The 27,172-nt window shown below is 45.3% G+C and overlaps 2 protein-coding genes across 7 annotated transcripts in view; one reads left to right on the top strand and one right to left on the bottom strand.

The window, feature by feature from the left end:
• The window catches only part of ALPL (alkaline phosphatase, biomineralization associated), a 30,535-nt gene extending 18,645 nt beyond the window's left edge, over window positions 1-11,890 (top strand). For both annotated transcript variants that reach the window (XM_063942059.1, XM_063942060.1), the window contains exons 6-12: window positions 6,437-6,612; window positions 6,859-7,002; window positions 8,295-8,364; window positions 8,714-8,848; window positions 9,192-9,383; window positions 9,885-10,004; window positions 10,598-11,890. In XM_063942059.1, the coding sequence (XP_063798129.1) occupies window positions 6,437-6,612; window positions 6,859-7,002; window positions 8,295-8,364; window positions 8,714-8,848; window positions 9,192-9,383; window positions 9,885-10,004; window positions 10,598-10,869 (1,109 nt within the window). In that variant the 3' untranslated portion in view covers window positions 10,870-11,890. The remainder of the gene's footprint in view (window positions 1-6,436; window positions 6,613-6,858; window positions 7,003-8,294; window positions 8,365-8,713; window positions 8,849-9,191; window positions 9,384-9,884; window positions 10,005-10,597) is intronic.
• The window catches only part of ECE1 (endothelin converting enzyme 1), a 155,199-nt gene that overhangs the window by 110,729 nt on the left and 17,298 nt on the right, over window positions 1-27,172 (bottom strand). For 2 of the 5 annotated variants that reach the window (XM_063942051.1, XM_063942056.1), the window contains exons 1-3: window positions 19,856-19,916; window positions 7,177-7,252; window positions 6,714-6,763 (exon numbers count right to left, since the gene is read on the bottom strand). In XM_063942051.1, the coding sequence (XP_063798121.1) occupies window positions 6,714-6,763; window positions 7,177-7,225 (99 nt within the window). In that variant the 5' untranslated portion in view covers window positions 7,226-7,252; window positions 19,856-19,916. Of the gene's footprint in view, window positions 1-6,713; window positions 6,764-7,176; window positions 7,253-18,579; window positions 18,645-19,855; window positions 19,917-27,172 lie in introns of those variants that run through there. The other 3 variants (XM_063942052.1, XM_063942053.1, XM_063942054.1) reach the window with 2 other exon arrangements.

Raw genomic sequence — 27,172 nt, 5'->3', positions numbered from 1 at the left:
AGGGGGGGGGGGGGGGGCAACCAAAACCCATAACACTGGTTACTTCGGTCAATAAATGTACTGACCAACATGGATACAATAACAGACAAAAGGAAGCATTGTATAGAGGGCACACTGGTGTGATGGGTCCAAAAACTGCAATCCGCGCCTGCAGACATTATCCCACTTCCTTCAAGCAATTGGTGAGGGAGCCCACTCGCAGACTCAGGATTTAATTCTTACAAATGGTGACAGGATATCCGACATATATGGGGGTGAGCACTGGATCCCAGGTGATCATCAAGCAGTATGGTTTAGTAGAAAGACAGGATCCAACTCCTGTCACACAAAAACAAAGGTGTTGGATTTTAGAAATGCCGACTTTGCAAAAATGGGGAGATGTTTAAGTGATTCATTGGTGGACTGGAGGAACTTGGAAGGAGTGCAGGAGAGGTGGGAAAAACTGAAAAGTGCATTACTAAGTGCAACAGACCTTTGTATCAGAAGGGTTAGGAAAAGCACCAGGAAAAGGAAGCCAGTGTGGTTCACAAAAGTAGTATCAACTAGTGTTGCTTTTAGGAAATACAGACTCAAAATAATAACGCCAAAGGTTATCTTGACAGACGGAAGGATGCTAAGAAAGTGATCAGACGTGCAGAGTCAGAAGCCGAGGAGAAAAGGGCCCAGTCGGTAGTAAAAGGGGGAAAAACTTTTTTTTATGTATATATGTATATAAGTGAAAGGAGAAATCAAATGGAGGAATAATAAGACTTAGGACAGAGAGTGAGAATTTGGTGGAGGGAGACAAGGCAATAGCAGATCACCTAAATCATTGTTTTTAATCAGTATTTACTACAGAAGGAGAAGGGATGGGGCCACAATTAAGTTGCAGGGACATTCATAAAAATAAGGTAGATGAAAGTACATTTACAGAAGAGAAGGTCCTAACAACTTTCAAAACTAAAAGTGGATAAATCAATGGGACCAGATGGGATACACCCAAGGACAATGAAAGAGTTAAAAGATGTGCTGGTTACACCGTTAACAGAATTATTTAACCAGTCACTAAATACAAGTGTCATTCCAGAAGACTGGAAAAGAGCAAATGTAGTTCCACTGCACAAAAGTGGAAGCAAGTAACTACAGACCAGTAAGCCTTACATCAGTAGTAGGGAAAGTAATCGAAAAACTATTAAAAGAAACAGTTGTGGAATATCTTAAAACAACTTACAGGGTCCAAAACAGCATGGATTTACTGGTGGGAGATCATGCCAAACAAATCTTATTGACTTTTTTGACTGATGAAAATAGTTCAATGGGGAGCTGTAGATGTAGCATATCTAGACTTTAGTACGGCATTTGACACTGTCCCACATTGCAGACTGCCAAATAAAATTGAAAGCTTGGGGGTGGATACAAAAAAAAAGTTAAATGTATAAGAACCTGGTTGCAGGATAGGAAACAGACAGTTGTAGTAAATGGAGTGCAATCTATGGAGGGAAATGTTACCAGTGGCGTACCCCAGGGATCTGTACTCTGACCAGTGCTCTTTAATATCTTTGTTGGTGACATTGCAAATGGTATTGAAGGGAAGGTATGCCTTTTTGCAGATAATACAAAGATTTGCAACAGGATAGACACACCGGGAGGGGTAAAATGAATGATTGATGACCTAGCTAGGCTTAAGAAGTGTTCAAGAACATGGCAACTACAGTAAAATGCAAACTCATGCACTTGGGTCTCAAAAACCCAAAGGCTAAACATAGTATCAAGGGTACTATAATGGAAACTACTGAGGAGGAAAGGGATCTAGGAGTCACTATCTCATGTGACATAAAGGATAAATATAGTATTAATGGCGCTATACTGGGGATTACGGAGGAGGAAAGGAATCTAGGAGTCACTATTTCAGGTGACAAAGGATAAATATAGTATTAATGGCACTATACTGGATACTACTGAGGAGGAAAGGGATCTAGAAGTCACTATCTCAGGTGACAAAGGATAAATATAGTATTAATGGCACTATACTGGAACTACTGAGGAGGAATGGGATCTAAGAGTCACTATCTCAGGTGACAAAGAATAAATATAGTATTAATGGCACTATACTGGAAACTACTGAGGAGGAAAGGATCTAGGAGTCACTATCTCAGGTGACAAAGAATAAATATAGTATTAATGGCACTATACTGGAAACTACTGAGGAGGAAAGGGATCTAGGTGTCACTATTTCAGGTGACAAAGGATAAATATAGTATTAATGGCACTATACTGGACACTACTGAGGAGGAAAGGGATCTAGGAGTCACTATTTCAGGTGATATAAAGGATAAATATAGTATAATGGCACTATACTGGGAACTACTGAGGAGGAAAGGGATCTAGGAGTCACTATCTCAGGTGATATAAAGGATAAATATAGTATTAATGGCACTATACTGGAAACTACAGAGGAGGAAAGGGATCTAGGAGTCACTATCTCAGGTGACAAAGGATAAATATAGTATAAATGGCGCTATACTGGAAACTACTGAGGAGGAAAGGGATCTAGGAGTCACTATCTCAGGTGACATAGAATAAATATAGTATTAATGGCACTATACTGGAAACTACTGAGGAAAGGGATCTAGGAGTCACTATTTCAGGTGACAAAGGATAAATATAGTATTAATGGCACTATACTGGAAACTACTGAGGAGGAGAGGGATCTAGGAGTCACTATCTCAGGTGACAAAGAATAAATATAGTATTAATGGCACTATACTGGGAACTACTGAGGAGGAAAGGGATCTAGGAGTCACTATTTCAGGTGACAAAGGATAAATATAGTATTAATGGCACTATACTGGACACTGAGGAGGAAAGGGATCTAGGAGTCACTATTTCAGGTGACATAAAGGATAAATATAGTATTAATGGCACTATACTGGGAACTACTGAGGAGGAAAGGGATCTAGGAGTCACTATCTCAGGTGACAAAGGATAATAGTATTAATGGCACTATACTGGGAGATACTGAGGAGGAAAGGGATCTAGGAGTCACTATTTCAGGTGACAAAGGATAAATATAGTATTAATGGCACTATACTGGAAACTACTGAGGAGGAATGGGATCTAAGAGTCACTATCTCAGGTGACAAAGAATAAATATAGTATTAATGGCACTATACTGGACACTACTGAGGAGGAAAGGGATCTAGGAGTCACTATTTCAGGTGACATAAAGGATAAATATAGTATTAATGGCACTATACTGGAAACTACTGAGGAGGAATGGGATCTAAGAGTCACTATCTCAGGTGACAAAGAATAAATATAGTATTAATGGCACTATACTGGACACTACTGAGGAGGAAAGGGATCTAGGAGTCACTATTTCAGGTGACAAAGGATAAATATAGTATTAATGGCACTATACTGGAGACTACGGAGGAGGAAAGGGATCTAGGAGTCACTATCTCAGGTGATATAAAGGATAAATATAGTATTAATGGCACTATACTGGAAACTACAGAGGAGGAAAGGGATCTAGGAGTCACTATCTCAGGTGACAAAGAATAAATATAGTATAATGGCACTATACTGGAAACTACTGAGGAAAGGGATCTAGGAGTCACTATTTCAGGTGACAAAGGATAAATATAGTATTAATGGCACTATACTGGAAACTACTGAGGAGGAATGGGATCTAAGAGTCACTATCTCAGGTGACAAAGAATAAATATAGTATTAATGGCACTATACTGGACACTACTGAGGAGGAAAGGGATCTAGGAGTCACTATTTCAGGTGACAAAGGATAAATATAGTATTAATGGCACTATACTGGAGACTACGGAGGAGGAAAGGGATCTAGGAGTCACTATCTCAGGTGATATAAAGGATAAATATAGTATTAATGGCACTATACTGGAAACTACAGAGGAGGAAAGGGATCTAGGAGTCACTATCTCAGGTGACAAAGAATAAATATAGTATAATGGCACTATACTGGAAACTACTGAGGAAAGGGATCTAGGAGTCACTATTTCAGGTGACAAAGGATAAATATAGTATTAATGGCACTATACTGGAAACTACTGAGGAGGAGAGGGATCTAGGAGTCACTATCTCAGGTGACATAAAGGATAAATATAGTATTAATGGCACTATACTGGAAACTACTGAGGAGGAGAGGGATCTAGGAGTCACTATCTCAGGTGACAAAGGATAAATATAGTATTAATGGCACTATACTGGAAACTACTGAGGAGGAGAGGGATCTAGGAGTCACTATCTCAGGTGACAAAGGATAAATATAGTATTAATGGCACTATAGTGGAAACTACTGAGGAGGAAAGGGATCTAGGAGTCACTATCTCAGGTGACAAAGGCAGGTAAGCAATATAACAGCAATGAGGAAGGCTAGTCAGATGCTTGGTTGCATTGGGAGAGGAATCAGCAGCAGAGAGAAGTGATAATGCCACTGTATAGGTCATTGGTACGGCCTCATCTGGAACACTGTGTCCAATTCTGGACACACACACATACACGACCTTACAAAGAAGGGCAACTAAAATGGTGCATGGCCGACATCACACAACTTACCCAGAGAGACTAAAATCTCTATGTATAGTTTGGAGGAGAGAAGGGAAAGGGGGGACATGATAGAGACTGTCACATATATCAAGGGTCTTAAAGTTCAGGAGGGAAACATTCTTCATAGGAAGAGAAGTATCAGATCGAGGACATACACCGAGACTGGAGGGGGGGGAGGTTCAGGGGAAATTTAAGGAAAAATTACTTCACAGAAAGGGTAGTGGATAAGTGGAATAGCCTCCCATCAGAGGTGGTAGATGCTAAGACTGTAGAGCAATGTAACATGCTTGGGATAGACATAAGGATATGCTTACAAAGAAATAAGGTTCAAAAAGGGTTGAGATTACCTAAAGGATAAAATAAAAAAGGGGCAGACTAGATGGGCCAAGTGGTTCTTATCTGCCGTCACATTCTATGTTTCTATCTTCTAACCAACACCCAGGATGTAGAATAGAGGAGAAACATCCACATAGTGCCGCTCTATGTGCAGCTCATTCTCTCCCCGAGGTGCTGCTCACACCGTAACCGGTCACCCCCAACCACGTGCCATCTCCCCATTCCTCCCCCCAAACCACATGCCTCGTGCCACATAGGAAGGGGGGGAAAAATAACTCTGGCATAATATGTTTTTATAGGGAAATAAATCTTTAATTAATGCACTAAAATCATAAAAATGTTATTGGAATATAAAAGCAATAAAACACAGATAAGATGCAATCACCTGGTACCAGACGGAGTTGGGAATTACACGTATTAGTTCCTTCTTGGGAAAGGTCGGTAGGTGGAACGTGCACTACGCTGGGGATGCGCCACTGAGCGGTGTCGCAGACACCACATAAAACCCCAGAACGTGTAAGCGTTAGTGCGGTGTGCCGTTCTCTCCTCAGCCTGGCAGGAGATTGCACCTCGTCTGATCTGGCTGGGGTGGAAGGTTCTAGATCAGAGGCATCTAGGAGTGACACAGTAAGTGGTACTACGGGGCTCTGCCCCACATCCTATCCTTCATCCCACATTTACTACAATGCAGCATGGGGACTGTTCTATCCCCCACTACATGGGGTCTGCACATATCTGTGGTCTATAGAGTAAATCACAGCGAGCGCTTCTGCAAAGTACTTCTATTACCCTATGGAAGTTCTAATATGCGGCCTGAGCGTTCATTTGAAGAAAAGGGAGAAGTGTGAGGAGGAAGATGAGGGAATCGGGGTAACGCTGGTATTGGACAATTGGTAACCAGTGTGCGCTACATACCAGCTTCATTGTAGATTTATGTTACACACAGTGCCTGAGATTGGGGGGGGATACAATAGATCTAAAAATACATATATCTCTACAGCATAAATATAGCTCTAATATAACTACATTTACATACACAGTATAACACAAATTAAACAATGCAAACGGTGTCTAAAGCAGGGGCGGTTAACCTTTGGCTCTCCAGCTGTTGAACTACACATACCAGCATGCCTTGCTAGAGTTTTGCCATTTCGCCATGCTAAAACTGTTGCAGGGCATGCTGGGATGTGTAGTTCAACAGCTGGAGGGCGAAAAGTTCCCCACCCCTGCTATAAAGGATTGCACAGGTAATCAGGCCCTGGAAGCTCACACCCCCTAGTAACAGGCAACCACTGCCCCAATACATACAGACGTCTTACAGTCCGTCTCAGGACCACCCCAGCGTCTCCCCCACAGCCGCGCCTACTATACAAGCTCCGATATAGGGACTTGCCCAATAGCTTCTCAGTCCCTGGGCTCTGCTCGTGGCACAGATGATTTAGGATAGGCAATAACCTCCCATACACTGGGGTATTACTGAACTCATGCTAAGTGTTCTCATTACCCAACATGGTATACAAGTCTCATTATCATCCACCAGGAAAGTCCATCGGCGTGGTAACCACAACCAGGGTAAACCATGCCACGCCAAGTGCCTCCTATGCCCACTGTGTCAACAGGGACTGGTACTCAGATAACGAAATGCCCAAGGAAGCGCTGGAACAAGGCTGCAAAGACATCGCCTGGCAGCTGATGTATAATATTCAGGACATAGAGGTAGGTGGCCACTACACACGCGCTGGAACTATGCCAGGTAACGCCAGCCGTCATTTCATATAAACATGCGATATATGTAGATTTATTCAGCGGTTACTTACATGGTCGGTGGTGTCAGAGATGAGCCAGAGCTTGGACAGGACAAGTTTCACTGTAAGAAAGAAGTGATGGTTAGCACTGTGGTTGGGTGGTCACACCGGAGATACAATACACGGTGCACACTGATACTATCCGTTCTCATCACAGGTCATCATGGGCGGAGGAAGGAAATACATGTTCCCTAAGAACACGTCAGACATTGAGCATCCCACAGACGAGAAGGCAAATGGCACGCGCTTGGATGGGTTAAACCTCACCCACGTTTGGCTGAATAAGAAGGATTCCAAAAAGGTACAGTCTAGTTCCTGATGCCACCAGCTGGCTCCTCGTCACACTGACAATGGCTGGTGGGCGGCAGCTGGGTAGGACAGGGGCGGCTGGTGGGACAGACCATCCGTTCTGTAAATGGGCAACAGAAACCTGCGCCTCCTACTATAACCCGTAGCCTCAGTACATGGTCCTTACCAGTTTCAAAGAAAGCAGGGAAGACTTCTTCATCAGGTCCAATCTCCATCTTACAGCAAATCTGAGATCTTTAATCCTACAGAGAGAAATCGGAAAATACATGGTTGTAGTATATGGATGGTCTGCATGGCAGGGTTTGTGGACAAGCCTGGAATAGATATCACACAGTATTCCTGTGGCATGATTGCTGTACCAGACAGAGCATGGCCCCCAGCCCACCAGGGTGCTACCACAGGAACCTACCAGATTAAACATATACGCAATACAGTGGATGGGGTGGCCCCAGTTCCCATATACTGTATTCCTGCACGGCAGAATGACGTTTCAGACTCTAATACAATTCAATTCCTTAATACAAATGCAAGTTTGAGTGAAAAATTCAGTTACAGGCAATTATGGCTGCATGGCGTAGTGGTTCCCAAACTCTCTCAAGGACCCACAACGGTGTATGTCTTCCAGGTCTTCTCACAGAAGTCCAAGTAAAATAATTAGCTCCACCTGTGGATCTTTTAAAATGTGTAAGTGAGTAATGAGTACACCTGTACACCTGCTGGGTGACCTGGAAAACATGAACTGTTTAAGGTCCTTGAGAACAGCTTGGGAACCACTGTTAGAGGGCAATGCTGAGACAACAGGAGCAGTCAGACAAGTGGGCATGGGACCGGAATGGGTGGAAGTAGTAGAGTAGTATCAGGTGGAGAGGAGACTGGAGCTGGTAGCACCCTCAGGAGGGCGTAATATCAGGTGGGGAGGGGACTGGAGCTGGCAGTACCCTCAGGAGGAAGTACTATCAGGTGGGGAGGGGACTAGAGCATGTAAGTAGACCTCTTCAGTAGTTGGAGAAGAATGGACTATCAGTAGGTGGAATGAAGGAGAGTGGGGGCAGAAGTGATGGAACTGGGAAGAGGTCATTTGACCAAATAATGCAGAGTTGGCCTTTGACGTAGGTAGCAGACTCAGTGAAGGAAGGTTGGGCAGGGGTTAGGCCGCCGTCCGTCACTAGATTTATATCATATTATAGACCAGTCATGTTGGTGCTGCTGTGGATGTCTACAGCCACTTAATAAATTGGTGCGAGTCACTAACCCAATATTCTATATCCTTCTGTCTTCCCACAGGCTGCACGTTATGTGTGGAATCGGGAGCAGTTAGTGTCACTTAGACCTCAGGATGTAGACTACCTCCTGGGTGAGTTATGTGGGGCCACCACTGACCAGTACATAAAGTGTCCAGGGTTCCCCCACACCAAGTCCTCAACAAGCCCCAACACTCCAGGTTTTAAATTATATCCATACCAGAACACTGATTATTAAATTGACTGAGGTACTGATTATGTTGCTTGTGCTTATGTAGCGTTAGCCTTCAAACTTGGCCTGTTAGGGTGCCCAAGGACCTAGTTTGGGAAACTGGTGTACATCAGTGGTTTTCTTTGGGACGTGTTACACAAACCTTATTACTCCAACGAAACACTATCCAGTTCTTGCTAAAAATGATTTTTTTGTATAGTAAGAATATTGATGTGCACTGTGTGTTGTAGGTCTGTTTGAGCCGGGGGACATGGTGTATGAGCTGGACAGAAATAAATCCACAGACCCCTCCCTGTCAGAGATGACAAGAGTGGCCCTCACCATCCTGAAGAAAAACCCCAAAGGATTCGTACTTCTTGTAGAGGGTGAGTGCGCTGTACGTAGTGTGCCATTCTGGGCCCCAGAGACCTCCCGTTACCACATACATCACCCTGTCCTGTTCTTAGGCCTCTGCTTACTATAGGCTTTTACCCCCATGACCCTTTCCGACAGCAGAGAACAGGCTGTAGGTCCCCACAAAGCACGTTGTGGATGTAACGTGTCCATAGGAGAAGCAGTCAGGGCCTTGGCACTGGGGTCCTGTGGTATGCCACGCAGATATCCAGTGGTCATTAGTTACTGGCCCTAGGGACTCCAGACCCTGACATCAGGTCTTAGAGAGGAGATGGTGACCAAGACCTGTCTGAGTGTTCTTTTGTGCTGGGACAGGTGGACGGATAGACCACGGGCATCACGATGGGAAAGCCAAGCAAGCGTTGCATGAGGCTGTGGAGTTTGACATTGCCATCGGTCTGGCGGGGAGTATGACCTCCGTGGAGGATACTCTGACCGTGGTCACTGCCGACCACTCCCACGTCTTCACATTTGGAGGCTACACACATCGTGGCAACTCAATTTTTGGTAAGCAACAGAAAGTTACAGCTTCATAAAGGCTTATAGGAAACACTTTAGACATAGGGGTCCATTTACGAAGCCTTAGAGAGAGAAAGCACCAGCCAATCAGCTCCTAACTGCCATGTTACAGGCTGGGCTTGAAATATAACAGGAGCTGTTTGGTACTTTCTCTCCAAGGCTTAGTACATAGACCCCTTAAGGGTCCATTTACCAAGCCTTGGAGAGAAAAAGTGGAGAGAGATAAACCTCCAACCAGCTTTGAACTGTCATTTCGCAAACAAAGCCTGTGACATGACAGTTAGTAGCTGATTGGCTGGTAGTTTAACTCACGCCAAGGCTCAGTAAATGGACCCATGTCTGATACAACAGTTTGTTGAGGAGCAGACAATGAGCAACCTTTTATCATAAACCATAGTGCACTGAAACCACACATTAAACGCCTCAGCCGGACATCTCTCCTGGGATAGAACCATTATCTGATCCACTGTGTAATTGTGTAAATTGCAGGTTTAGCCCCAGAACTAAGTGACACTGACAACAAACCATATACCTCCATCCTCTATGGAAATGGACCTGGCTACAAACTAGTGGACAAAAGCCGGGAAAACGTCTCCACCGTGGATTACAGTGAGTATACATACACAACTCATGGGGAGACACTAGCCAGCGTTCCTGCAGACAATACAAAGGTGACAGGGTGTGCAATGGCACTCCTGAAGATGCAGCCAGAGTTGTGTATCCTACTTGTACCCAGGGACAATATATGAAACAGAATAGCAGAAGGAAACCCGCCAGATGCTTCTTTATAACCGTATAATGTTACCACAAAATCTGGTGAATGACTCCATACAGTATAGTGTGACGATATGCATTTCTCCTTACATATATGATTTACAAGCTAGAGAACGTCACTCACTGAGGAGAGTCCTGGTCAGGGAAGCCATTCTCCAGGTAACATACTGTCCTACAGAAGCACCTGGAAGGTTTCCTCCTGCTACTTTCTCTTACTGAAGCTGTCCACCAAGCACTAGGCTACGTCCAGCTCTAACCCTTGTATACAATCCCTGTATTCCCACCTGCCACCGACCAAGATAAGCACCTGAAGCTCAGGTACAGACCCTCTGCAGGAGACCACCATGTGGATATCCCTAACTACATCCTTCGTATAGTTTGATGCTGAGTGAGGTATGGTCAGATGGTTACCTGTGCGTTTCTTACAGCCCAGTCCACCTACAAGGCACAGTCGGCTGTTCCCCTGCGGCAAGAAACCCACGGCGGAGAGGACGTCGCTGTATTTGCCAAGGGACCAATGGCGCATCTCCTGCATGGAGTCCATGAGCAGAACTATATACCACACGTCATGGCATATGCCTCCTGCATTGGGCAGAATCAGGACCACTGCAACTCACGAAGCTCGGGGCATAGTTCAAAGGAGTCTCTGACCCTGATGTCCACTCTTCTATCCGTCCTTCTCTCATGCCTCTTGTTATAAACAATTAGTGGAGACCAACCAGCCCTACCTCTATCCACACAGTCTCCGTTCTCCAGTTGGCACAGGCCCCAACTGCCAACATTCTTCCAGGCCTGTCACCACTGCGGAACCCTCACCACCAGCGGGAAGGTCTCACTGACCCAGATTTCAGTTTGTATAAGACACAGGCCGGTTTGATCTGATCGTTCCACCATTTCTGGATTTGTATAAAAACTACTCTGAAGAACCACAATTGTTTACTACAACCAAGTCATCGGAAGGCAGAGGCCACTGGTCCGACTTACCGCAAGAGCTATGGTGTCCTGGATTTCTACGCAGAAAGCAATACGCTTACCATTTCCCCCCCGAGGAATTGCAAATTGCGCACTGGAAACCTAAAGTAAAAGCTGTGATTTTCCCGTCTACATGTGTAGAACCGCCATATACACACAGCATGGCATGTCATGATGCACGTGTTCCTCCAGCCAATAGACCTACATATAGCTATAGTACGGGTCCCTGGGCCTGTATAATCCGCTGTACGTATACAGGAACTCAGGAAATCCATATAGCCATCTATTGATGAACACTTAACATCACTTTCCAGATACACGCAACACATCTAGGAACCTACTTACAGGGCATTCTATTACTTTAGGGGAACCATCATTGGTGAAGGCCCCCATCTATAGGCGCTCTGTGACCAGTCCTGTTTAGAACCAGTTATTACTTGGACATCAGGAAAACTGAAACAGAACCGCAGTAGATGCAGTCGGATTAGAGGCATAGGAGGGGTGAGAAGATTAAATGACCCCATTAACCTTCAATGCGGCAATCAGACAACACATGAACATCCCCGAGCGGCCTGTGTAACGTCCCCGTAGCCGCGGTACAGGAGGGTGTACCATGTGTGTAGCACCAGCTAATACAATACTACAGACACATATGTACCAAAGGGAAGAGTTTATATTAAGAGATTGTTTTGTACAGAGTGTCAGTTGTCGGTGGAATAAGCCATGTAATAAAGCAATATGTGATTGTACAGAGACGGAGGTCATTCCTGTGCTACAGAAACAAGATGTACTAACAGCCCAGGCCTGTCCAGTCCCAGGTATCATGAGAGCCCATGCTGTGCCCCATGGCAGGACAGGGCTACACTAACCGCCACCTATTCTGGGTGGAAGCTGCTTTATTTGTTCCAGTAGAGCCTCAGACAGGTGGAACCACACACGTTCTGCGGAGAACGCAGGAGTCCATTACACCAACAGTCCATGTTAGAGCTTACATAGTGACATTCTGACCGTCCACGGAACAGACCACACCCATCCATAACAGTGATATTCTGACCGTCCACGGAACAGACCACACCCATCCATAACAGTGATATTCTGACCGTCCACGTAACAGACCACACCCATCCATAACGCACAGTGATATTCTGACCGTCCACGTAACAGACCACACCTGTCCATCAAGCACAGTGATATTCTAACAGTCCACATAATCATTTTCCATTGCCCAGGCAACTCTGGCCCTTACTGCCTACACCCTGCGCCCATTACGGAGATGTGTTAGAGTTGTGCGCTGCGCTTTGGTCTCTCTCTCATGCTCACAGTGAAGCCACACCCCGTCGTAGCCCCGGAACTCCTATTTGCAGGGTGGGGCGCACACCAACTGCATACACCGGGAATGCCTATCCCATATAGGTAGTAATTTAGTGATGTGCACCGGACATTTTTCGGGTTTTGTGTTTTGCTTTTGGATTCGGTTCCGCGGCCATGTTTTGGATTCGGACGCGTTTTGCCAAAACCTCACCGAAATTTTTTTGTCGGATTCGGGTGTGTTTTGGATTCGGGTGTTTTTTTCAAAAAACCCTAAACAGCTTAAATCATAGAATTTGGGGGTCATTTTGATCCCATAGTATTATTAACCTCAATAACCATAATTTCCACTCATTTCCAGTCTATTCTGAACACCTCACAATATTATTTTTAGTCCTAAAATTTGCACCGAGGTCGCTGGATGGCTAAGCTAAGCGACACAAGTGGCCGACACAAACACCTGGCCCATCTAGGAGTGGCACTGCAGTGTCAGGCAGGATGGCACTTCCAAAAAACACTCCCCAAACAGCACATGACGCAAAGAAAAAAAGAGGCGCACCAAGGTCGCTGTGTGACTAAGATAAGCGACACAAGTGGCTGACACAAACACCTGGCCCATCTAGGAGTGGCACTGCAGTGTCAGGCAGGATGGCACTTCAAAAAATTGTCCCCAAACAGCACATGATGCAAAGAAAAAAAGAGGCGCACCACAGGTATAGAATGTAGATGGATAGTATACTTAATGACGACACAGAGGTAGGTACAGCAGTGGCCTTCCGTACCGTACTGCTATATATACTGGTGGTCACTGTGTCAGCAAACTGCACAACTGAAATGCACCACAGGTATAGAATCTAGATGGATAGTATACTTAATGACGACACAGAGGTAGGTACAGCAGTGGCCTACTGTACCATAATGCTATATATTATATACTGGTGGTCACTGGTCAGCAAAACTCTGCACTGTACTCCTCCTATATAATATTATACTGGTGGTCCCCAGTCCCCACAATAAAGCAGCACACTGAGCACAGATATGGAGTGTTTTTCAGGCAGACAACGTATACTGGTGGTCACTGTCAGCAAAACTCTGCACTGTACTCCTGCTATATAATACAGCTGCTCCCCAGTCCCCACAATAAAGCAGTGTGAGCACAGATATATGCAGCACACTGAGCACAGATATGGAGCGTTTTTCAGGCAGACAACGTATACTGGTGGTCACTGTCAGCAAAACTCTGCACTGTACTCCTGCTATATAATACAGCTGCTCCCCAGTCCCCACAATTAAGCAGTGTGAGCACAGATATATGCAGCACACTGAGCACAGATCTGGAGCGTTTTTTTTCAGGCAGAGAACGGATAAAACTGGTGGTCACTGATCAGCAAAACTCTGCACTGTACTCCTCCTATATTATACAGCTGCTCCCCAGTCCTCCCCACAATTAAGCAATAATGCACAATCAAGTTCAACAATAACGGAGAGGACGCCAGCCACGTCCTCTCCCTAACATTTCCAATGCACGAGTGAAAATGGCGGCGACGTGCGGCTGCTTATATAGAATCAGAATCTCGCGAGAATCCGACAGCGGGATGATGACGTTCGGGCGCGCTCGGGTTAACCGAGCCATACGGGAGAATCAGAGTATGCCTCGGACCCGTGTAAAATGGGTGAAGTTCGGGGGGGTTCGGTTTCCGAGAAACCGAACCCGCTCATCACTAGTAGTAATAATGCAAACTTTGTACTGTGCGCATTTTAGGTTTGTGTTTGGCGCAAATTGCGTTCAACTCTGAATGAGGCCCAGTACGCGTCAGCAGCGTATTCATGTTGTTCCGAAGGGAGAAACAACGAACAGTTATCAAGCTGAGGTAACAAATACATAAGTCAGTCACATAACTACATCCCCATCAGGACTCGGGCGACACACCAGGCCACCCTGTGAAGGGGATGTTATGAGCAGAGGCAGAACTCTGGGAGGCAACGGAGTCATCTGCCGCCGGGCTCCTGCTCTGAAGGGGGGCACCTCTCCTCTCATTCTGTGACACCATTATTAAGTTAATTGAGAGCGGTCACTGTCTTTTTCAGTGGCCGACTTCCTCACTGGTCCCTGCACCTTACAAATCACACCCTCTTTATTATGCTGAATATACACATTTTACAAGTGTCACACCCAGGATTAGAAACCACAACCTATTACACTGGAAGCAGACACCTTACTGATGAAGCTGTGTGCTCCTGTATAGGAAATGAGAATTTTAACTATATGAAGACACTTCTGACAATTACACGTAACTTCATATAGTTAGAATTCTCATGCTTCCTCTACAGGAGCAAATAACTCCATCAGTAAAGTGTCTGCTCTCAGTGTAACAGGTCATGGGTTCTAATCCTGGGTATGACTGCTAAGAAATGTGTCATTTAAAATAAAAGTAAATTAAATGTATAAATGCAGTATATAATTTTTTTTCATAACACTACACACACACATACATTTATTTATCTTAATATAGGAAATAGGGGGGGCACCAATATTTATCTTGCCTCCAGGCAACTGGGACGAACTTATGCCACTGGTTATGAGTAATGGATTGCAGCAGAATAAGGGCAAAATATAGGAGCCGCCCCCCCCCCCCCCCCCCAATAACACAGGGGAAGTAGGGGTGATTGTGACCATGGTGACATGAGGGCTATAAGGGGGGAAATGACCACAAATTCTATACAAGAGACCACCACCACCGACCACTATCAGATCACAAGGGGCACTGCAGTTGCCATGGTACCATAGCACAGGTGAGAAAACATGGCCGCCTCCACTCAGAACAGTGTCCCCCTGCAGAATCTCCAGCCCTGTGTAATATAATCCCTGCATATAAATAGTGCATGTACTGATGAGGTTTTCCAGCCGCAGGACGCTTGGCTTCTGCAGACCAGGAACGTCAGATGTTCCTCCAGCGCAGACATTACCACCTCTGTTCCCCAGGTGCTATTTGGGGAGACCCGCTCAGCAGTGGGCACTGTGCGGTGGGCAGAGCTGGCCGGAGCACACTGGGGACCAGTATGGGAAGCTGCCGGCTATTAGCGTCCCAGGATATTAATCTGCTTTATAGCAGAGACAGCACTAGGTACACGCAGGTATTTCTGGCCTTCCTCAGGACTCCGCAGACAGGAATAGGCCGTGGTATTTACACAGAGAAAAGGCAGAACTCTCTCACTCCATTCAGATCCACCAGTGACAGCTGGCACGGGCCTGCGTAAATAAACGCGGCCTATATAAAAAAAAAGGTCAGACCTCGGATCACATTGCGCTGAATCGTCTCATTGTCCTGGTTACAATATGGCGCCAAGCGCCTGATTGTGTCCTATAATCTACTGTGTTTCCCAAACAGATTATTCCGGAATAATATTTGTTGTGGCAGCAGATCGCTCGTTTCCAGAGGAACTCAAATGTGTTTTTCTACAGTCTGCACCAAACATTCGTTTTTCTCTCACGCGTCTTAAATCGCACTTCAGGGCTGAAGATGTAGAAGTTATGCCCTCTCCCTCACCTAAACGATGGAGGTCCCCGATATGGAAGACCCCTATTTGCACAGTCTCCTCATGAAACCGCTTTCATTGGAAGGAACCCCAATATTTAAGGCTGAGGGGGCAGAGGGGCTGGTGTTTCCCTCCTGTCACAGATTGGGCACCACAATAATGAACAGGAGGGAAAAAAATACAAATGATTCCTCATGTATTGACAATATGATCAGCCGGGGTTATTAATACCCCTGTCTGGTGGAACACAGTATTATTGTATAAGGACACCTGCTGCTCCTCCTCCTCCATCCCCTGCAGTCTCAAAAGCCTTGGGAACGATTAAAGGGCAAACAGCCATATTTTGGCCAACAGAAGTGACCACTGGTACCGTCTCCTGAGATAGGCCGCCGCCCCAGAGAACCTGAAAAGCTCGGCTTGGCGATACCTTCCACTAAATTATTCTTACACAAGTTAAAGTTATTCTCTCAGGAAGAGGAGTTTTATCTCTTTATAGAACACGTAACCGCATCTTATTAATTAGACGATTAACTGTTTATGGAATTAGCAGTTTGAGCGGAAACCTTTTAATCTAAATAATTAGAAAATGATTTTGGCAGCAGGCCATAATCTCATCAACCCGGAGGCCTGGCAGCCCAGTAACGGCCACATCCGGGCAGAGAGCCGGAAGATAACCTGTGACACCATCACACAGGAACGTGAGAAGATTCTGCTTCCCACAAAGTCAGGCCAAGACGCTGCGTGTTCGCTACAGGGTAACCACAGCCTTCCGGTGGCTGATACGTCACTCTCCAGCCCATCATACAGCACCTCCTGTGGACAGGCAGGGCCGGATTAAGCCTTGGTGGTGCCTGGGGCACTTTAGACCAGGGTCCCCAGTGGAAAGGGGGGAGGTGTATATATAAGATTGTGCATACCTCCCAACAAGACCCATTTCAGGAGGGAGAAAGTGCTCTTTCAAGGACTTCCCTCTTAATATATGCTTGTAGTCACCTGTGTTAAACTATTTCATTGATAAGAGGTGTTTCAACACAGGTGATTGCAATCTTTACTTAAGAAGGAAGTCCAGGTAGAGAGCATTTTGTCCCTCCTGGAATGGGTGATGTTGGGATGTATGGATTGTGTATATTAGCCTTAAACTAAGTTTAATAATGCCTGGGTACTGTTTATAGCTCCATCTAATTGAAAGACAACTATTTTATAAAATGTTATTGTCTTTTGTTCCACTACAACTTAAACAACCTTAAAATACACATAGAAAAATAAAATCTACTGTATAATTTATCTTGTCACATGCAAAAACAGCAGCAGCCTCTGTACTACTTACACACTGGGACAGGACTCAGGAGGACTGTGTCTAGATCCTCATTAGAGAACAAGTTACACAGGACTCAGACACCACAGTGATCCCACTCTGTCACTTGCAGTTATCGCCACCCTCCTCACTCTCCTCTGGTTGGGAAGCTCCGTCAATAGTTCATGAAATCTGATACTGCTGTTGCTCACATTCTGGATGTCTGGTTCTGCTGTTGCATAAGAGGGAGTGATGTCAGTGTGCTCTGGTCGGGGGGGGGGGGGGCCTGGCAGAGGGGGGCTCAGGGTACAGTATGCACTGCATCCCCCCCTTAATATGGCTATGCGGACAGGCCTCTGGTAACCCAAACATGGCATGTGCAGATGGAGAAGCCTGTATTGTAGCTGGGAGCGTCACTATAATAAGCACAACTCCCTACTCGCTCTTGAGTATTAAAGTGAGACATGTGGCCAAGTCCAGCGCATCCTCCTACCAGCACAAGTCACTAACCCACCCATAAGCCTGCTCCATCTGTACCTGATGCAGTTGGAGTTGCAGGATCTGTACATGGGTGAGGATGCCATATGTGCTTTCCACCATCACATTCCTAATATATATGTAGCCCTGTAAACATAAATAAATACTAAGGAGGAGATACATGATGATCTCTGTTGTATGAGGCTTATATTAAATATATATAGTATATATAATATTTATCTAATGCCTGTGTACATATATCAACTATATAATATGTAAATACTGCCTTTGTAAATATATGAAATATATTCCCAATGTTGATGTAACCATTGTGCTGTATATATAAATATTTGGGGGTTTGTGGGGGTGAACGGGGACAGGGAACATTAAGGGTGTTAATAGGTACTGTGGTACCGTGACACGAGCAGGATTAGAGAGAAGCTGCCAGAAGGTCTCGTGCTGACTGATGCCCGGATTGGGAGAGCCGTTGAGAGAAGCTCGAGACGGAGCTGAGGAGAGCGGCACGAGTTGTTCTGAGGAGAGAGCCCCGGTGACGGAGCTGAGGTGAGCCCGACAAGACGCTGCTGAGAAGAGAGGCAGGGGACGGGGCTGATGCAAAGAGTCGGGAGACGGAGATAAGGAGCACATCTCTATAGGGTGCTGCGGAGAGCTGCCTGAGCTATAGCGATAATAAGCTGGCCATACGGAGACGAGCAGACTGAAAGAGGACACCCGGGAGAGGAGTGTGAGGGAGGTGCCAAGTATACCCGGAGTTGATGACCGGGGGTACATACCCTGTTGGTAAGCGCTCAAAATACCTACTTAAGGGCTCCTGGAGATAGCGATGCTGGCTGTGAGGTGACGAGGAGAAAAAACTGGATATTCTGTCTAACTGCCGGAAAGGAAGTCCTGGTGTCAAGAATAGTAAAGTCAGTCAGAGAGGAGGGGGGCTGGAAGCTGGAGAAGCTGATCACAAGTTAAGCTGTCTCCCTCTAGGGGTAGCATACTCCCTCTACAGCAGACTGATGTAATTGGGGGAGATACTTATATAACATATGCCATCCTGATCCCTCCAACAATGAGAGGAGAGAGGGGAATTATTCACAGGAGACAGCTGAAATTTCAGTAATATACTACAGCCCCCAAAGACGCTAGGTATCATTTTGGTAACCTCCTTGGGTGCCACGAACCCTCCCAATACGAGATTTAAAATTGGGACTATTTTAAATAACTCTTGATACTCAGTCAATAACTTGAAGCAATACTGACAAAACATTACCTTAATTGAACTCTGCATTGCTCCTAACTCACCGTATTATCGTGCCCTCTCGGGGATTGATACGCTTTGTGCACTGATTGTACTGTGGAAGTATATAGGACAGTTGGTAATGGACATAAATGCCATCGTCCCATTGAGAGAATTAGTTCAGTGGGGAATTATTCACCCAAAAGTGCGCTGGTTTTGAGTCATAAATAGACTTAAAGTAAAGTAAATGTTAAAAGTTTACCCCAAGCGAATAATGAAGATGGTATTAGTCACACTTTGAAAGGGCACCCGGAGACTATAAATTGGTATATCACAAGTGGAAATTCTAGGATATATCCTCATCCTGCCCACCATAGACCAGCCAGAAGCCTCGATCCTGGGAATTGTTTCACTGGTCTCTTCAGGAGGATTTCTGACCAGTTCCCCCTCTAGATTGACCTTATTGAGAACTTTAATAAATATGACTCTATCCGTCCTTCCTATTCCATAAGAGGATTACTGCCAGAGTATCTAAGGTAAATTGGGCCCCAACTGTGCACCAACGATAAAAAACGGGTATACCCACACACATACAACTGATAATGCATTGTGAATTATAAAGTTATAGTAGCTAGATTGATAATCTAATGGATACACTTAGTTAGAATAACTTGTTATATGGTATATCAGGTAACCTGTTATGTACCCAAATATCTGTTATGAAATTATATCTTTCTTCTGCAGAGAAAAAATGTTAGTTGTTGATATAATTTGAACTTACAGTTAAAAAGTGCTTACTCTGAAAACACGAGAACATGAGAAGGTAATAACATCATATTAATAAATACTTACCGTTGAAGTGGACCATTTGTAGCAGTCATCTGAATATCCCAACTCTGAAAAAATAGAAACAAAGACAACAAAGGTAACTTAAACATATTGACCAACCCACAAGTGACACAGTAAATATACCACTATTTGCAATAGCTTTCCCAAGCAAGCCTGGGTTGGAACAATAACTGCTTGGGTGGAGGCACTCTGTCATAGCTCTTGAGTACCCCTTGAGGTGAAATAAGGGTTACATTTGGAGGCACTGCTGAGATCCCGACCAACGAGAACACCTTTAGGAGATACCGGTTCCTTTTGGATCATGGAGGAGGTTACGGTGACTGATATCTATAGATGGTGTATGGAGAAGGGAGTGGAACCTCTCTGCAGTTTTGCTATTATAGGACTATTTTCCTCTGTCAATGATGACTCAGTACTACGGGCAGTGGGAAACCTTTATGGCATCAGTCAGCCATGCATAGTGGATCGGTGGAAAGGACAATCTGGTGATACCTATGCTCTTCTTATTAGTAACCGGAACCCATTGGACAAGACGTTAATCCCCTTCAGGGTAGTGTTGGAGGGGGTTGTTGGGGGAAAAGTACAATTATTGTGGCCAGAAGGGGAGGAGATGGTAGCCGCAGAGGCCATCTCGAGAGGTGATGTTGGTACTGGACCTCTGTTGGTAGGTGATTGTCCCCCTATGGCTAACGCAGAAGATTCATCAATGACTAAGGAGGAAGTCACAGGAAAAGGAGTGGAAGCGGTGGTAGATAAGATGGTTAGCCAATTGGAGCGTTGGCATTATGAGGGAGGATACCGTAGACTACGAATATTTTCGGGAATTACCCCAGTACCTACCGGAGAGGAAAATTATGACACCTGGCGAGAAGCTGCTATTCAACATTCGGAGGAATGGCACTGCCCCGAACACATAAAAAAACAGCGAATAGTAGAGAGCTTAAGAGGGCCCGCTATGAGGGTAATACAAGCTACTAGGAGGAGTAAAGCCACTGCTACTTTGATGGATTACATTGAAGCTCTGGATTTCTCATATGGAACCCTTGAGGATGTTGGAGATTTATTAGCCCGACTCAATAGGACATATCAGGAGTCGGGGGAGACGTTGACTCATTATATTTATCGGGTGGATCGTCTGATTTACCAGATTGTAGACAAAGGAGGTATTGATAAGGGGGTAGTAGATGAGCGCCGTATGACACAGGTGCTAAAAGGGGCGTTAACCACCCATCCTGTTGCCCAAAGATTACGTTGTACCAGGGCTCTTGGACATCCGCCTACTTTGACCGAATTGGTCAAAGAAGTTAAGTTAGAAGAAATTCAAATAGATAATAGAGAAAAGAATATTAAAAGAGTGAAAGTGGTATTACCTACTCCATCCCCTCCTACGATGGATGAGAGGCTGTTGAAACTGCTCGAAGAACAAAATAAAAAAATTGATCAACTGATTGCTCTGCAATCAACCCCACAGCCTACTCAAGGTTGGCCCGTCAGTAGAGGGAGGGGAGTGACCTCGGGAAGTAGGAGTCGGAACCCCATCATATGTTACAGCTGTGGGCAACCAGGGCATAGATCTTTCGAATGCCCAGGTATGGGAGCAGGCCATAGAGGAAATGCAACTCAGTCCACACTTCAATTAGACAATCAACGGGAAAACTTCAGTGGGAGTGCTGTGACCCCCTCACAGGCTCCCCAATTATAAACGTTCGAGCAATGGGGAGTGCACAGTGGGCGGACTATATCCCAGAGAATCTTATGGGTCCTGCCCCCCTTGTGAAAGCTATGATTAACGGCCACGGTTGTATGATATTAATGGACAGCGGGTCTCAAGTGTCAATCGTTTTCGAATCCTGGTACCGTGAACACTTGGCTGACGTCCCTATTCACCCCCTCAGTGGTCTCACCGTATGGGGATTAAGCGAACAAAAATACCCTTATTTAGGGTATATTATTACCCAAATTTCATTCGAACCCGGACTGATCGCCCATAATGAAACCGTACCGTTGATAGCATTAGTATGCCCCGATTCCCCAGGGGATAATGGGCAGTTACCAGCAATTGTGGGCACTAATACCCATATGTATAAAAATCTTATCCGATGGTGTGAGAAACAGGAGAAGGATACTAGGCGGCATGCGATTGAACAACCACGAGATGGGGAGTATGGGTGTCACCGGATAGAAAGTCATCTGATGAACAGTAATGGAAGTTTGGCCCTTGGGATTGATGAACATAAGACTTTCGATATAGCTTCGTGTTTTCAGGGGAGTGATATTACAAGTGAGAACAAAACCATACTAATAGAACAGCTTCAGTTGAGGGAAGCTGTCTTTTCTCACAGTGATTGGGACCTAGGGACGGCTACTGGAGTGGAGCACCATATTACGCTGAATGATGACACCCCTTTCAGGGAAAGGTCTCGGCGGATAGCCCCGGCAGACTTTGAAGACTTAAGGGCACATCTGCGTAGTCTACTAGAAAATCAAGTAATAGCCGATTCAGAGAGCCAGTATGCTTCCCCCATTGTGGTAGCCCGTAAGAAAAGCGGGGAGATCCGGTTATGTATAGACTACCGCACTTTAAATAGTAGGACAGTACCGGACCAATACACCGTACCAAAGGTGGATGAAGCCTTAAATTGCTTACAAGGGAGTAACTGGTTCTCGGTATTAGATTTACGTTGCGGATACTACCAGATACCGATGAGCAGAGCAGACCGTGCTAAAACCGCATTCATATGCCCCATCGGCTTCTTCGAATTTCTAAAAATGCCGCAAGGAATTAGAGGAGCTCCTGCCACTTTTCAGAGGACTATGGAAAAGACGGTAGGGGACATGTGCTACCGTGAAGTACTGGTATATCTCGACGATATTATTGTCTTTGGAAAAGATCTAGAAGAGCACAATGAACGACTGATAAAGGTGCTAGATCGACTTCAGGCCCGAGGATTAAAGCTGTCCATTGAAAAATGTAAATTCTGCCGGGCATCAGTTAAATACTTAGGGCATATTGTGAGTAGAGACGGGATAGCTACCGATCCTGACAAGGTAGGAACCGTTAAGAAATGGCCCCGACCAGATAACCTCAAGGATTTGAGATCCTTCCTGGGGTTCTGTGGCTACTATAGGAAGTTTGTACCCCAATACTCTAGAGTAGCACAACCCTTAACGGAACTAACCCGGGGTTATCCTCCTGTCAATAAACAGGGTAGGATTAACATGGTTGACAGTAATAAACCTTCTTATTTTAAACCTAGGGAGCCTTTTGGGACCAGATGGACAACCCAGTGCGATGAGGCATTTAACAAATTGAAAGACAGCCTAACAATGTCTCCTGTATTGGCCTATGCTAAACCCGACCTCCCATATGAAGTACATGTAGATGCCTCTTATGAAGGACTGGGGGGAGTATTGTACCAGTTACAAGAACAGCAATTGCGACCCATTTCCTATGTAAGCCGGGGACTGTCGCGAAGTGAGAAAAACTACGCGGTCCATAAGTTGGAGTTTCTGGCGCTAAAATGGGCAGTGAGTGAGAAGTTCCACGATTATTTGTATGGGGTCCCGTTCACTGTACAGACGGACAATAACCCCCTCACATACATCCAGACTTCGGCTAAACTGGACGCCACTGGTCATAGGTGGTTAGCGGCCCTTACCAATTATGAATTCGTTATTAAATATCGTCCCGGAAGTAGCAATCAAGATGCAGATGCATTGTCCAGAATGCCGCATGGTAAGGGCAGTACTATAGAAGAACAAGATGAATGGGTCGAAGTGCCTGCTGCCGCTGTCAACAGGGTATGTCAACAGATAAGCAACAATAGGTATGTGGATTCGGCAGCTATAGCTGTATTAGGTGCTTCAGATTCAGCCATACCCCCCGTCTACTGTAGAGTAAGTCGCTCTGAATTAGCGGGGATGGACATCATCACCCGAGAACAATTGGCTCATGCCCAGCGGGAGGACATCGATATAGCCTATATCCTGAGGAGGATAGAAGATCCTACCCTATTGGTAAACCGATCCCAGATGTCAAGGGAATCCCAAGTACTATGGCGACAACGACGGAAATTCAGCCTAAAAAACGGAATACTATATCGGAGGGTTCGGAGAAGCAATGGACTATGCAAACTCCAGATCATCCTGCCTAAAAGATATAAGCAAATGGTGTTGGAAGCATTGCATGATAAGCATGGGCACCTCGGATATGACAAAACCCAAGGATTAATAGCAGATCGGTTCTTCTGGCCTTATATGAATCGTGATATCGACCACTTCTGCCGAACGTGCGGGAATTGCATTCTCAGGAAGACACTACCCATAACTCATCTTCCGTTAGTGAACATCCAGAGCTCGGGACCGTTGGAATTGATATGCATCGATTTCTTGAAGTTGGAAGGTCCTGGGGGAAAAGACAGCCATATACTTGTGGTAACCGACCATTTCACCCGCTACGCTCAAGCGTATATAACAGCTAATCAAACTGCATCTACTGTTGCCCGAACATTGTGGGACAAATTCTTTGTGCACTATGGGCTCCCGGTGAGAATACATTCAGATCAGGGACGGGAATTTGAGAGTCGACTCATTGAAGAATTGTGTCAATGTTGTGGGATACAAAAGTCGAGGACCACTCCGTACCATCCCCAAGGGGATCCTCAGCCTGAACGCTTCAATCGGACTCTATTGAATATGCTTGGAACATTGAACCCTAAACGGAAAGATCACTGGCATCCCCATGTATCACCTTTGGTGCATGCATACAATTGCACCAGGAACGAAGCTACTGGATTTACGCCCTATTATCTTATGTTTGGGCGAGAAGCCAGGCTACCGATCGATGTATGTTTAGGTACTCAGGTAAACACCAACGGGGCGTCGTCACACACTCAGTACGTTAAGCAACTCCGAAAGCAGTTGAAGGAGGCCTATCAGCTAGCCCAAGCCTCAGCTCACAAGTTAGAAAATAAAAACAATGATCTAGGTGGTCCACCGGTAAAGGAGCAGCGTTTAGAGGCCGGAGACCGAGTGCTGCTACGATCACTGGGATCCTCCAAGAAACAGAAATTGAATAATCGATGGAGGTCAGAGACCTATATTGTAATCAAGCAGCTCCCTAATATCCCAGCATATCAGATAAGGCGGGCAGACGGGCAGGGTCCCATAGTAACCTATCACCGACAACACTTGCTCCCTATTGCACAAGACATCCGCTGGGAGACGATGGAAAGTGAGGAACGAATGAAGGAAAAAGAATGCAAGTTTATGGCTTGCCCCCCAAGTGATAATATAAACAGGGATGAGGATGATGATGAAAAGTGGAACGAATACGTCCCTGGCTATTGTTACAAGGATGGGGATAATTGGGAAAGGGAGCAAGTTCTGAGTAAGGACTCTCCGGAGCGTAAACATTTGGAAATTGAATTATCAGGCCCCTCCAGCGAGTGGGAAACAGATGAAAAAGGTAGATCAGAAGGGGGAGACTGGAGGTCGGAGGAGGAGATGGAAGGTATAGAGAATGTTGAGGAGAATGATGATGTTATGATGGAGCGAGCAGTAAGGTCTCCTCGACCAAAAAGGATTCGGAAACCCCCTAGGATACTCACCTATGATCAGTTAGGAACCCCAACTGAAATTCCCTTGGTATTGCACCCCCATATGGTGATGTCATGGCCATATTTTGGAGGGAATATAATCAGTAATATCTAGTAGGAACATTGGAATGTATATGTATGTGGTGAAATACAATTAACTTTAAAAAAGCGTAAATGTACTCACCAGGGGGAGAGTGTAGCCCTGTAAACATAAATAAATACTAAGGAGGAGATACATGATGATCTCTGTTGTATGAGGCTTATATTAAATATATATAGTATATATAATATTTATCTAATGCCTGTGTACATATATCAACTATATAATATGTAAATACTGCCTTTGTAAATATATGAAATATATTCCCAATGTTGATGTAACCATTGTGCTGTATATATAAATATTTGGGGGTTTGTGGGGGTGAACGGGGACAGGGAACATTAAGGGTGTTAATAGGTACTGTGGTACCGTGACACGAGCAGGATTAGAGAGAAGCTGCCAGAAGGTCTCGTGCTGACTGATGCCCGGATTGGGAGAGCCGTTGAGAGAAGCTCGAGACGGAGCTGAGGAGAGCGGCACGAGTTGTTCTGAGGAGAGAGCCCCGGTGACGGAGCTGAGGTGAGCCCGACAAGACGCTGCTGAGAAGAGAGGCAGGGGACGGGGCTGATGCAAAGAGTCGGGAGACGGAGATAAGGAGCACATCTCTATAGGGTGCTGCGGAGAGCTGCCTGAGCTATAGCGATAATAAGCTGGCCATACGGAGACGAGCAGACTGAAAGAGGACACCCGGGAGAGGAGTGTGAGGGAGGTGCCAAGTATACCCGGAGTTGATGACCGGGGGTACATACCCTGTTGGTAAGCGCTCAAAATACCTACTTAAGGGCTCCTGGAGATAGCGATGCTGGCTGTGAGGTGACGAGGAGAAAAAACTGGATATTCTGTCTAACTGCCGGAAAGGAAGTCCTGGTGTCAAGAATAGTAAAGTCAGTCAGAGAGGAGGGGGGCTGGAAGCTGGAGAAGCTGATCACAAGTTAAGCTGTCTCCCTCTAGGGGTAGCATACTCCCTCTACAGCAGACTGATGTAATTGGGGGAGATACTTATATAACATATGCCATCCTGATCCCTCCAACAATGAGAGGAGAGAGGGGAATTATTCACAGGAGACAGCTGAAATTTCAGTAATATACTACAGCCCCCAAAGACGCTAGGTATCATTTTGGTAACCTCCTTGGGTGCCACGAACCCTCCCAATACGAGATTTAAAATTGGGACTATTTTAAATAACTCTTGATACTCAGTCAATAACTTGAAGCAATACTGACAAAACATTACCTTAATTGAACTCTGCATTGCTCCTAACTCACCGTATTATCGTGCCCTCTCGGGGATTGATACGCTTTGTGCACTGATTGTACTGTGGAAGTATATAGGACAGTTGGTAATGGACATAAATGCCATCGTCCCATTGAGAGAATTAGTTCAGTGGGGAATTATTCACCCAAAAGTGCGCTGGTTTTGAGTCATAAATAGACTTAAAGTAAAGTAAATGTTAAAAGTTTACCCCAAGCGAATAATGAAGATGGTATTAGTCACACTTTGAAAGGGCACCCGGAGACTATAAATTGGTATATCACAAGTGGAAATTCTAGGATATATCCTCATCCTGCCCACCATAGACCAGCCAGAAGCCTCGATCCTGGGAATTGTTTCACTGGTCTCTT

This window comes from Pseudophryne corroboree, chromosome 10, assembly GCF_028390025.1.
Source record: "Pseudophryne corroboree isolate aPseCor3 chromosome 10, aPseCor3.hap2, whole genome shotgun sequence".
Classification (NCBI taxonomy): Eukaryota; Metazoa; Chordata; class Amphibia; order Anura; family Myobatrachidae; genus Pseudophryne; species Pseudophryne corroboree.
This window is presented reverse-complemented; position numbering and strand designations above follow the sequence as displayed.